Source organism: Chelonoidis abingdonii, chromosome 4 (assembly GCF_003597395.2).
Source record: "Chelonoidis abingdonii isolate Lonesome George chromosome 4, CheloAbing_2.0, whole genome shotgun sequence".
NCBI lineage: Eukaryota > Metazoa > Chordata > Testudines > Testudinidae > Chelonoidis > Chelonoidis abingdonii.
The window spans coordinates 120738857-120751706 of NC_133772.1; the positions used below are offsets into that span (position 1 = coordinate 120738857).

At 41.3% G+C, this 12850-nt stretch overlaps 1 protein-coding gene across 16 annotated transcripts in view; it reads right to left on the reverse strand.

Annotated features, from left to right (window-relative positions):
- Window positions 1–12850, reverse strand: part of FOXN3 (forkhead box N3) — a 326921-nt gene that overhangs the window by 19790 nt on the left and 294281 nt on the right. For all 16 annotated transcript variants that reach the window (XM_075065625.1, XM_075065618.1, XM_075065613.1 and 13 more), the window contains one exon: window positions 2428–2536. In XM_075065625.1, the coding sequence (XP_074921726.1) occupies window positions 2428–2536 (109 nt within the window). The remainder of the gene's footprint in view (window positions 1–2427; window positions 2537–12850) is intronic.

The window sequence follows — 12850 nt, forward strand, 5'->3', positions numbered from 1 at the left end:
CTGTGTTATCTGGCACTTTACCAACTGTGAAGTTCTAGAAACCGGCATTTCTGATATCTCCATTAAAAATCCGGTTAGGGCAGGGCTGGCAGGCTCCCTACCTGTCTCTGCATGGCTCCCTAGAAACTGCTGCTGCTCCTAGGCGAAGGAACTGCCATGGGGGCTCCGTGCTCTTCCCCCGCCCCAAATGCTGGCTCCGCAGCTCCCATTGGCTGGGAACCGCTTGGCGCCTGCGTGCGGAGGCAGTGTGCAGAGCCACCTGGCCGCGTCTCTGCCTAGGAGCAGCAGAGATATGTTGCTACTTCCGGGGAGCTGCCCGAGGTGAGCACCGTTCCGATCCAGCACCTCGAAACACCCCCCATGCCCCAACCCTTGCCAAGCCCCCTCTCAAACCCTTTATTCTTCATTACCATTCAACAGGGTAAAGACACTATTCCACCTGCTGGAAGCAGGAACAGCAGGGGAACTGCAGGTGGTGAGCCTCTCTGTTGACAAAAAAATTAAGCTATATGCTGCCCTGCATAACATGGCAATATTGGGAGCAAAACTATGGAAGTCTTCAAGTGGTGGTGTGGGAGGGGAGGCAGGAGGAAGAACACGTTTCTATGGAGATATCCCATTTTCCCCCCACAAAGCTTCCTCTGATTCTGAAATAATATCTGTGTCGCTCAAACAACAGCCTTAAGTTGAGGGGGAGGATGAGCTCCGGAACAGCCATTCTTGTCCTTCCTCACCATTTAGACTGGAGTCTATGTTTTAAAAGAATATTATTAATAACTAATTCCATGGCTCCATGATCCCCCTGGAGCAGAACACGGGCTCTGGCTGACAGCCAGTGGCACCACTGCTCGAAGATATGTGGGCTGCTATTGCTGGATAAGGTAGACCTTTAACAGGTGCAGACAAAGGGAAACCCTCTGTATTTCTGGTTGATGCCTCATTCAGAGTAGCAGAGGAAACGATGTGGTTCAACAACAGCCCATAAACAGCCATAGGTTGTTACTGAATTAATATCTTCCCCTCTGTGCATGTCTCAGGTACTCTGTCTCCAGCTGCTGGTTGGATGAACTACACCTAAGGGTCTGGATATAAAGAGAACTTCCAGAAGCACTGACTATGAAAGGGCACAAACAACTGAGGCAATTATAATGAATTAAGCTAGTACAGTGGTTCACGAACTATGGATTGTGACCTCGTTTTAATGGGTTTGCCAGGGCTGGTGTTAAGACTTGCTGTGGCCCTGGACTGAAGCCAAGTCCCAACCTGCACTGGGCTGGGTCAAAGGAAAGCCCAAGGGCTTTGGTCCTGGGCAGTGGGGCTCAGGTTACACGCTCCCCCACCGGCGACTGAAGCCCTTGGGCTTTGGCCCTCCCGCCCATGGCAGCAGGGCTTGGGCTTGGACCCCCTCCCGCCTAGGGAGGCAGGGCTTGGGTGGGTTCAGGCTTTGGTCCCCTTCCTGGGGTCACATCACAATTTTTGTTGTCAGAACAGGTTGTGGTGCAACAAAATTTGAGAAACCCCAATCTAGTAGTAATCACAGTATTTTCCTTTATAGACTTGTAACCTCTGGCTGAGAACTGTGAGAGCAGATGATGTAGCCTGAATGGTCCTCTCCAAACCAGAATCAGCATAAATTATGGAAGTCCACCCAGGGCACCCAACTGGTACACAGCTGAAACATTTTTTGCAGATACTGAGAACACTGGAAGAGAAGGACACTAGCATCACACCTGGCTAAATTCTTCCATGGTGTAACTCTGTTGTCTCAAGTGGAGTTAGCTTTCACTAAGTAAAGCAAGCCATTGAATCAGAGCCCTCAGTATTACCGGACTTTTCTTATGTATCTTGTATTGTCCTCTCTTCTGAAGGATACAGTCCTAATTCCATGGCTTAAAAACAACATTATATTCTTGAACATTTCAAAATACTCTTGGCAAGTGGAACACACACTAAAAGGACTTCAGATTGTACATCACAAAGTTAATAATGATAACTATAATGTTTACATACCCTCAGAATTTGTTTAAGTATTATAACTGATATTCCGGTGTCCGATATTTAACTCTAGGAAAAGATTTAGGCTAAATATTTTTGTTATAAATGGAAATACAACAGAATGCTTGTAGCGAGAAAATGAGCTGACAGCACTAAGTTGTCACCATAACCTGAAAATCCATTGATGACTGTACAATCCTGCTTTTCAGAGAAGCCAGGGTGCAACAGACAGTCGCTCATGAGACATAGAATGGTGATCCAGGAGGACATGTACTAAAAACAAAATTAAAAAGCCCACTACGTCCTCTCATCTAATCTCAGAAATAAAAACAAGTCTCAAGACTTTTGACGACAATCCTTGCATATCCAGAGTATATCCAATGTCTAATAATTAGTTTCTTTAACGCTGGTTCTGTACCTATATACCCTTACCTTACTGCAGCAGCCATGCTTCCAATAGGGTTGATTGGCAATGGCCTAACTCCTGGGAACATTCCTCTACTCAGAACACGAGCTCCATTTTGTATCACTCCAGGGGGAACTAAAAGAAAATTTTTAAACATTTAGAAAAAATTTTAAGCAACACTTTTGATGTTAAGCTCTTCAAAATAAATTTAGAAAATGTTAAATAACTGTCTAATACAGCACTCACCTTTAAAAACTTCACAAAAACCTTTGTTCATAGTTAACAATAAAGTGCTATTCACATTATTCTATATGCTAAGTAAAGATTGCAAAATATTTAATTTAACTTGGTTCACAGAGGTCACCCTCAAATTTTTTAATTGCCACAGACAATTCCTTACACAACAGCCTACAGTAAACATAGGAAAATTTAGGTAACATTGCAATTACTGAGGTAAAATTTATCTGAGGCAAAAATGGCAAATGTTTTAGAAAGAACAAATTATAACCAAAATACAAGCCATATTATAAGCCATTATATCCGTAAGTCATAACTTTTTATCGTTGTACACTATTTGATCAGTGATCTTCCACCTTTGTTGGGTCCTATCCTATTAAAGAAAAGACTAGGACACGTCATTATACAAGTGCTGATTATCTGAACCATGAAGTTTTTTTTGGATTTTTAGCGATTTGTAATTCAGCTGTATTCCAGACTGTGGCCCACAAGGTTTTTTACTAGAAGTACTTTTTGTCACACTTGAGTGACAGCTACCATTGCTATTCTGAAGTAAAATGAGAGAGGGAGCATTTCAGGGATATATTTTTGCATTCTATTTGGCTTATATCAGGAACAAATCACAACAGCTGCAACGCTACCTCAGCTGTTCTGACCAGAAGAATATTTGAAATGACAGAACTAAGGGCTTGTCTACACTGGCACTTTACCGTGCTGCAACTTTCTCACTCAGGGGTGTGAAAAACCACCTCCCTGAGCGCTGCAAGTTTCAGCACTGTAAAGTGCCAGTATAGACAGTGCACAGTGCTGGGAGCCGCGCTCCCAGTCCTGATAGCTACGACCCTCGTAAAGGTGGGTTTTTTAGAGAGCTGGGAGAGCTCTCTCCCAGCGGCTGTGCCATGACTATACAAGCCACATTAAAGCGCTGCCACAGCAACACTTGACCATTGCCAGTGAAGACGTGCCTTCTGGCTTTACTCACTCCCTGATCTTCTTTGAGGAGTGTGTCTGTACATAGTCGGTGCACAGCCCTTGCTTACTCTGTGCAACTGGACTCAAGGCCTGTTTAGCCCAGGCAGGGTTTTAAGAGGAGGTTCTTACTCCCCATTATGTGCCATCAAAAACACATAGTGCAAGTCACCATCTAGTCTTTATCATTTAAATTGCAAAACTAGAAATTCTGCATGCAAATTGATCAAAAGCACTTGAGGTATTTTCACAGTAATAGGGAAAACCACTCCAGATTTCACTTTCTGCATGTGTGTGTGGACGGTGAGGGTGTATTTTCAACACAACTGGGGCCATCTCAGAATGGAACAGTAGCCTTTACCAGTCTAACTTTCTCTCTCAGTAAAGTATCCCTATTTAGCCCTGAGTTTTCCTTTTCTCGTCGATTTTCCTTTAATAAGCCATTTTCCATTACCCTCCCAAAGCTGTGGATGTACTCATTAAATTTCCATTATTATTATTATTGTGCAACTGCTTTTTTATTTTTTAGAGACTTTTTATTCTAACTGAAGGGAGACTGGCAATCTAAAAATAAAATACTCTTTTAAAAGAAACTTTTATTACTATTGCCAGCGTATGTCAACATTTTCAGAATTGGATGCCTAAAGTTAGGCACCTAAATATATAATTAGGCAGTTCAACTAAAGTGACCTGATTTTCTTATGTACTGATCATTAACTGTTCCTATTAACTTCAAGCTATGGTCCTATCCCATCTTGATTCGTCAAATGCATGTAGTGGAAATTTCCAGGGGCAGACAGTCCTTCAGTGAGAATGCCAATGCCCGAGATGATGGGGCATCCAGGATTTCCAGGTTTGTGGATCTTGGGTAGTAGAGAGAATAACCCTGGTCGGGGCTCTAAGGGTATGTTGATTTGTTCTGGTGTTAGTGTAGGGAGTGTCCTGAGTAGATGGCGCAGTTTCTTAGTGTATTCCTCAGTGGGATCTGAGGGAAATGGCCTGTAGAATTTCAGACTTCAAAGAGAAACTGCTGAGCTTCAGTTCATCTGCAACTTTGACACCATCAGCTCAGGATTAAACAAAGACTGTGAATGGCTTGCCAACTACANTGTACTGCTATTGCTATCTACTTAAAAAAGTAGTTGGAAGCTACAAATCTCATTTTAAATAATAATCTGACAATTTGTATTACATAAATTACCTTACGTCTGACGAAGTCGGTATTCACCCACAAAAGCTTATGCTCCAATACGTCTGTTAGTCTATAAGGTGCCACAGGATTCTTTGCTGCTTTTACAGATCCAGACTAACACGGCTACCCCTCTGATACTTGGCTTTCAGTTATTATAACTGAAATAATCAAGTTACTTTTTGCTATTTATACTGTTCTACTTTTCGCACTTTCCACCCCAACACTGGAAAATCAATGAAGTCAGTTTCACTGCATAATCGTTTTCACTTCCAGATTCTCAGTGCTCTAATGTTTAGGTTGCAAACACTGTGATGGAATGTTTACTTGCTTAAAAAAAACTGTTGGGATTTTACAAAAGCAAGCTTGCTTTTACAAAATGTAAAATTTGGACCAAATCTGTGTAAACAGTGCCTATTTAAAGGGGCTTGAACATCAGTGAAGTACAATATATGTATGTAATATAAGACTGGTAGAGTAAAGCTCGAGGAAAATTCAGATATAAGATTAGGAAAAAACTCCAAAGAGCAACATAGCCTGAAGCAACAGATAGAACTGTCACATATCAACATGGCTTTTCAACAAGGAGTATGGATACACAGTAAGGAGTATATTATGTGGTACTTTTTTTTTAAATGCAAAGTCCCCTTCACTTCAGAGCAATAAGTTCTATCATATCAACAATCCTTGGAATGAAGCTTCCCCAGGACAACCCTCAAGGGATATGGAGGAATCTGTGATTTATGTTAATGAGTTACAAGTGTTGCCTAAAGAACTTCAGGAAACTTCAAGGCCAACATACTGGCAATGCAAATAAAACAAGAGGCAAAAAAATCAGCACCCAACTCTTCCCTCCTTGCTCCACCTCTGTTCGGATCTGAAAGCTCAGTGTCACATTTGACTCCTCTCACTACTTTCCTTTACCTATCCCCTCATATCCAGCCCACTGAAAAACCCTATTTCTGTCTTTACACCCTTGAAAATCAGTCAATTCCTCTCTAGTCTTATGGCTAAAAAAACCTTGGTCCTCTCCCACTCTGTGTCTATTCCAAGCTCTTCTATTGCCCAGTTCTCATCTTGCTCCACTGCAGGCCATACAAAATAATGTTATGAAGAGCTTTTTTTCTTCTTCTGCCTCTTAGATTGTAATCCCTTCAATAGCTTCTACTCCCCTTCTGCATCAAGCTCAAGACTCTGTCTCTCAGATGGTAGGTTCTGCCCAACCCAGCCTCTGCTTACATTTCTGCTCTCATGAGTATCTTTCTCCCCTCCCAACTCTTCATGCTCTTAATTGCTCTCTTCATATCTCTACCCCTTTTCATCTCACCGCCTCCTACGCTGACCATTTGGAACAGTGTGAGATAACCCCACTGCCAGTCCACCCTCCCTTTACACACATCCTTTTTATGCAGCCTTTCAACAAGAGGAGAAGTTTGTAAACCCATTTAGCAACATGAAAGAGGCAAAATAAAATCCTGCTATCCTTTGAGAAATGTCACCCCGGGAGTACTATTGCTCTCTCTTTAGTTACAGCTGCCTGTTCGCAGCCCACTTCCTTCCCCACCATTGCCAGTTTTGTTACACTTGGGTTTAATTAAGGATCTGATCCTGAAAAGTCTTCAGTGGGACCACCTGTCTGGGTATGGAGAAGATCCAGGGACCTGATGTTTAATTTAAAATATGCAGTAGCTGGAATATTGAGAACATCATCATTCCAAATTCAATCATCATTTTACTTCAGTTTAGATTAATTATGTCATTGCTGCCAACACCCTTGTTTCACAATACTTTCTGAATTTTCATGTAACAGCACCACTACATAACTGGCCAGGTGATATCAACACACAAGATACCTGAAAGGTTGGGTGGAACAGAGCAATGGTGGTGGGGGAGGCGGAGGGAGGAAGAGAGAATAGGAAGCAATAATGAGCCAATGCCATAATGAAAACACATTTTTACTGGTTCAATTGGTGTTAATGGATTTCTGAGCCTCTGATAAAAAAACAGAATGGCAACCACCTAATGGAAGAAGTTCTTGATCAATAGGTAACCCATTCAGCTCATATGCTAGGATTGTTTCCTGTAGCACTGTAACAGGGTGCTGACCAGGAGGTCCTGAGCCATGCCCATTAGCTCAGCTCCAATTAAGAAGTATTAATTGGGGCTGGCTGGGTATGCCATGCCTAGTAGCCAGAAGAGAAGCACCTGCGGGCCTTATTAGCTAGGGGGCTATATAAGGCTGGCAGGAAGGAAGTGAAGGGGAAGGGGGAGGGGGAAGAGAAACAGGGAGGAACCAAAAGGCTGTGTATCCCTGCTGGCTGGAGAAGCTAGCTGTCTTTCAGGTTGCTGGTTTGAAGCAGACTGTAAACAGAAGGTGGTGGGAGCTGACACTGAAAATAAAAAGCACTGATGATTGCACTCAGAAGGGGTCTCTGCCTGATTTGTTGCGAGGGTGAGTGAAGGCCTTATTACAAGAATATTTTGTATTACTTGTTCTTATCTTATTTTAAAGATCCTGTTATTAAAGTAACATTTCACATAGCACCAATACTCTTATTTCCAATACCAAAGTAACACGCCAAAAATATTTTAAAACAGAATTAAATTTGAAAACCGAAAGTCCAATAGTTTGAAAATTCAGAATTGCTCTGCCTGAACTTCAGTCATTCGGACATTGTTCTCTTACTTAGATGGCTCACAGCCTGGTCCTTAACACCCAATAAGCAAGGGAGAAGGAGGGCACACGGACCCCTTTACAAACTCCACCCTGATTGCCCGCATTATGAAAGGGTGAGGACAGCAGGAACACCACCCCACTCCTGGGGCTGATGGGTGGGGTCTGAGTGGGAGTTTCCCTCACCCCTAGCCAATACGCTGTCCAGTACAGCTGCATGGAGGAAGTAATAAAGTGTCAGGTATAGGTCTGGTGTCGGATACTTCAACTCCAGGGATGGGAAACCAGGAAGCAGAGCGTGAGTGGGACTGCTCGCAGAGCAACAATTGAGCCATGGTAAAAACAACACACTGTATTTACGTGGTATCTTGTATATAAGGACCTACTTATTCTTTACAAATATTAATTAATTAATTAAGCGTAAACCCATTCCTCTCCTCTCTCTCCCACCCCCCACCCCATCTGAGATCAGTATTATTCTCATTTTACAGATGGGTGATCCAAGGCAAAGAGGTGAAACGATTTAGGGCTTGTCTCCATTTACAGTGCTACAGCGTCAGCCGCTACATAGTTATGCCAACATAAGTTGGTAGTGTAGACCAAGCTTTTGTCTAGGTCACACAGTCAGTCACTGGCAATCAGGAGTAACGTTTCATAGTTCTGAATCCCCACTGCCAATCCTGTTTTAACTAACATAACACACTGCCTCCTGTTAGACATATTTAAAGTAATCTACCTTCTCTCTGTGCAAATGACTAAAGAACTTTATGATGTTTGAGACACACTGCTAAGGAAACTCATCCACATATAACTTTTCCCTTTAAAATGTTTTTTCGTCTTCATAAACAACCGTCTTCTTTGCTGCTTTTACAGATCCAGACTAACACGGCTACCCCTCTGATACATAATCATCTTAGAGAAATTCCAGAAGCTGGAACAGTAAGATGTGTGCACGTCTTTCGCTATTCAGCTTTTGCCATTATTTTGTACTGACAACAAATACTGGACCTGATTCTCCTCTCACGTACACCAGTGTAAATCAGGAGTTACTGCCACTTAAGTTAATATTCGTATGTGTGGAGAATCAGGGCCATGACCCCAAAGCCGGCTCTAAAAATTCACCCTCTGCTTCTTCCCAATGTTGTAATTCAATCAATCTTACATGGCGCTGCTCCTAATTTACACCAATGTGAGTAAAATCAGGTCCTTTCTGTAGCAATTATTCCATAGTTACCCTTCCTTGCTTTATCAAGATTTCCAACGATCAACTGGAGAGAGAAACAATACATCTAACGGAAAAATAAAAATAAAAAACCTCTCTCTGAAATTGCGTGGGGGAAAAATGTCTGAACTTGTTATGCTTCCCTGCAAGTTTTTGTTTTACAACATAACCCATAATAAAGTGACTACCACACTGTTATACACAGAGAACATTGATAATACTAATCCATAAGGATCTGATACAAACCCACAAATCAAAGAAAGTCAAAACTTGCGCTGCAAGATAGAAGTCAGAGATGGAAGAAAGCTACTACGTCATGCAGCCACCCCTCGATCAATGCAGGATTATTCCCCATGGTACATACTCTAGCACATGGTACAGTTTAGTTTTGAAGGTTGCAAGCAATATCTCTTCCTTTATCACTGCCCTTAATAGATTATGTCCATAACCTTGTATTTCGCTGACAGGAAAAGAGTTAATCTCTACTCTACGGTACTTAAGCACTCCACCTAAATTTAAGTATCTCACAGCACCCAGAGAAGCCTGTTAAACACTCATAGGGCACAGAAAAGATGAGGTTCCTGCCCTGAAGAGTTTATCTTTTTAACATCAGAACTAGATGCAGAGAATGTGAGTAATAAAGAGAGGAGTGAAAAAAGGACAAGGAATATGCAGTGCATAGAATCACCCATCATACAGCAACCAGAGCAGCATCCAAATAAATAAATCAAGGAATTGAAATTCATGTTTCAAACCAGATGTCCTGATTTTATAGGGACAGTCCTGATTTTGGGGTCTTTTTCTTATATTGGCTTCTATTACCCCCAACCCCTATGCCGATTTTTCACACTTGCTGTCCGGTTGCCCTAAACATTAGGGCATAGAAGTTACAATAAACCATGCTTAGTCCTGAGATGATATTTAAAATCAGAGACCTTGAAAAGGAGAAGGTAATAAATGCAAACATTTTCCATATTCCATCTGGGATATTGTGGTGTGTTTTATTAACTCTTCTAGCTCAAGGTAAATTGCTCTCTGCACTAGACTGAAAGCACAGTTTTTAGAGCACTAATAAACTTACCAAACTAGCTTATCTGCCTGCTAAAAAAAGTCTGTTTTTAAAGTGAACATTAAATTATACAGGTATTCTGCAAGCGCAGATTTGTCTCCATGTCTCCTGTGGTATCATGGGACACAGGCTTTCAGGCAGAGGCTGTCCTCCCTGACCCATCTCTTGTACCACAAATGAGATGGATATAAAATAAAGATAGAGGCCTTCTCCTAATGGCTGTCAATTTTTGCCTCCATCTGTTAATTTCCTTTCCATTTCACTGTCTGCCACAGCACCTTATCTCAGGCTACAGACATGGAAAGTAGGGAAATGTTTGTGATGTGCACGGCATGAGACATCAGTGGTTGCCACAAGCAAACATTATTTGCTTAATATGCCACACTACTGATTGCCTCATCTTACACCAGTGATGAATTTGGCCCCATCTTCCTAATTTCTTCCATTTTGCTCCTCGGGGATAAGATTGCAACTTCTTAATCACACAGGTTAGGTTTACTTTGCAACAGGGGCAGCACATGTAGACATAACTGAGCTAGCTTTGATCAAGCTAGCTTTTTATGGACTAGCTGCCCAAGTTCATACCTAGGGTCCTGGGTGGGACTGTACTCTGGCAACTAGCCCATTTTGCCACCCATGCCACTGTGGTTACACTGCTACTCTTAGCAAGCTAGCTCCATCAAAGCTAGCTCAGGTACGCCTACGCATGCTGCAATCACACCTCCTGATTGCTGCGTAGACATACTCATAGTCTCTACCACCCTAAGACTACGCCAAGCCCAAACTTCCTCATTAGGCTGCATAATTTTAACTCCTCTGCCTGCTCCCATTTGGCAGCTTAAGCGAATCTCTGGGGTTGTCTACACTGCCTCAAAGTTCCAACTACTGAAGCATGAAAAGCAGGGTGCACCAAAGTGCTGCACTGTAACTAACCCATATGCACACTGTGGGCAAAGACAAAAAAGCTCCTAGTTCACTTTTAATGTAATCCTGTTTGAAGAGGATTATATTAATGGAAACTAGGAACCTTTTAGTTCACACCTGCAGTGTCCACAGGGGGAAGTTATAGAATAGCACTGCGGTGCACTTGGCTATCCAGGCTCCTGTAGTTCAATCTGTAGTGCATCGTAGACATAGCCTCTGGTGCCACTTAATCCCAGATATGAATTCTCACATTTATGAGAAAACTTTAGAAAACTAAATGCAATCTCTTCAATCTTCACCATGTAAGGGGTGGGAAACTGCAGATTTCTAGCATCATTCTTTAGTAAATAGGCAAATACAACAGCAATAGAGTTGTGCGAGAACTGGATTTTTGTTTTGGGTGAAGCTTCTTGATTTCAAATTTGTTCTGTTCTGGAACAAAAATAAAAAAAAATCAAAATTGCCCACAAACCAAAATTCTGGAAAAAGAATGGTACATTTAAATGTTTTGTTTTGACAAAACTGAAATGTTTTATTCCAGTTCCTACTTTTTTCATTTTATATTTTATAATATATAATTTTTAAAAACAAACAAGTCATTTTGAAACAGAAAGTGGAAATGTTCTTTACCAAAATGCTCTTTATTCAATTTTAATTTCAAATTGAGTGTGAAAGTAGCACACTTCTGCAACATGTGACATTTCAGTGAATCAGTATTTTCCAATGGAAAAATACTCTGTCAGAATAAATTCCCAGCCAGCTTTACTATTTATTGTTTGTTTACAAGAGGTAACGATAGGGCATTGTGGTTATCAGGTTTCAGAGAGTAAAGATGTGCCAAGATAGCAGCTCTTTCCATTTACCCATCAGTCCAAGTGCAGGATTTCTTTTAGCGATTTTTATTTTAAGTGTATACCTGCATCGAGCCATTCTTGAAAACAGGTCTTCCATTTCCACAATCACTTCAACTGGATGGGACAATAAATTACACTGGGAAGCAAATTTTAGGTCAATGAGGAGAAAAGTCAGGCCTCATTAAGCATTTTCTTTTAATTTAATATAACCAAAAAGACAGCAAATATAGGTGCCCTGAGAGAAAACTAAAAACATTTTCCAAAGCAAAAAAGGATCAACTGACAGCCCCGCTCCACCCAAACCCCAGGTTTATACGAAGAAAATATCAAAAATCCTTTTCTCAGGACTCAAAGAACTCCTTCCTCAACATACTTCTCAGTCCTCTGCAAATCTCACCCAAAACAACAGGCTTTGTACAGTGCCCTGAACGTCAGCAGATTCAAGATATTTTGAAACAAAGATGTGGAAAGGGAGGAGGAATTTTCATAGTTGAGGGGACCCTCATGCAGAAATGCCCAGCCTTCAGTTCCCTGGTTAACACTTGCATTCTCTCTAGCAAATCATTGTTTGCATTTGTGCTGTTAAGCTGTAGTTCAGCAATGTGCTTAAGTGCATGTGTAACTGCAGCTATTCAAGTAATCTCACAGAATTAATGGGACCACTTATATGCTTAAAATTACATACTTGCTTAACTACCTTGCTGAACTAGGACCTTTTGGAATTAAGACCAGGATCACTACTATGATGCTTGAACTATGGTATTGGCTTCACTACTTGAATAAATTGATGCGTGTGCTACTCCCTCTAGTTCCTGTCCTCTAAAGCAACTGTTTCAGGGAATGAGTTCACCAATTATTATTATTAACTGTAAAGTATTAATATGTTATACATATATAGTAATTTTTGTCTGAGGATCTCCAAACACATTGCAAAAAAATAGAAAGCAAAGCAAGGTTAAATGATATGACCAAGGTCACACAAGTTGAGTGGCAGAACAACCAATTACAGTTTGCCAAAGATTACAACAAAAGTTCCTAACTCAGAAACCCTTACTCTGCTACTTGAGGAAGCTACATGACCTAGTGAACGGAAACTGTACAAAACCTGAATGATCAACCATGAAAGGCTTGTAAGTGGTTTTTATAAAGATATTTATCATTCACATAGCTCCTTATGACTTCAAAGGGTTGAAAATCTTAAATAGTTAATGTTTGTACAACATCCCCTGAAGTATATTAGATCAGAAACCATAAATTCTGATCCCAGATCTATCACTCGTTCCTTGTCTTGCCTAAGATGTCCACTTAGTC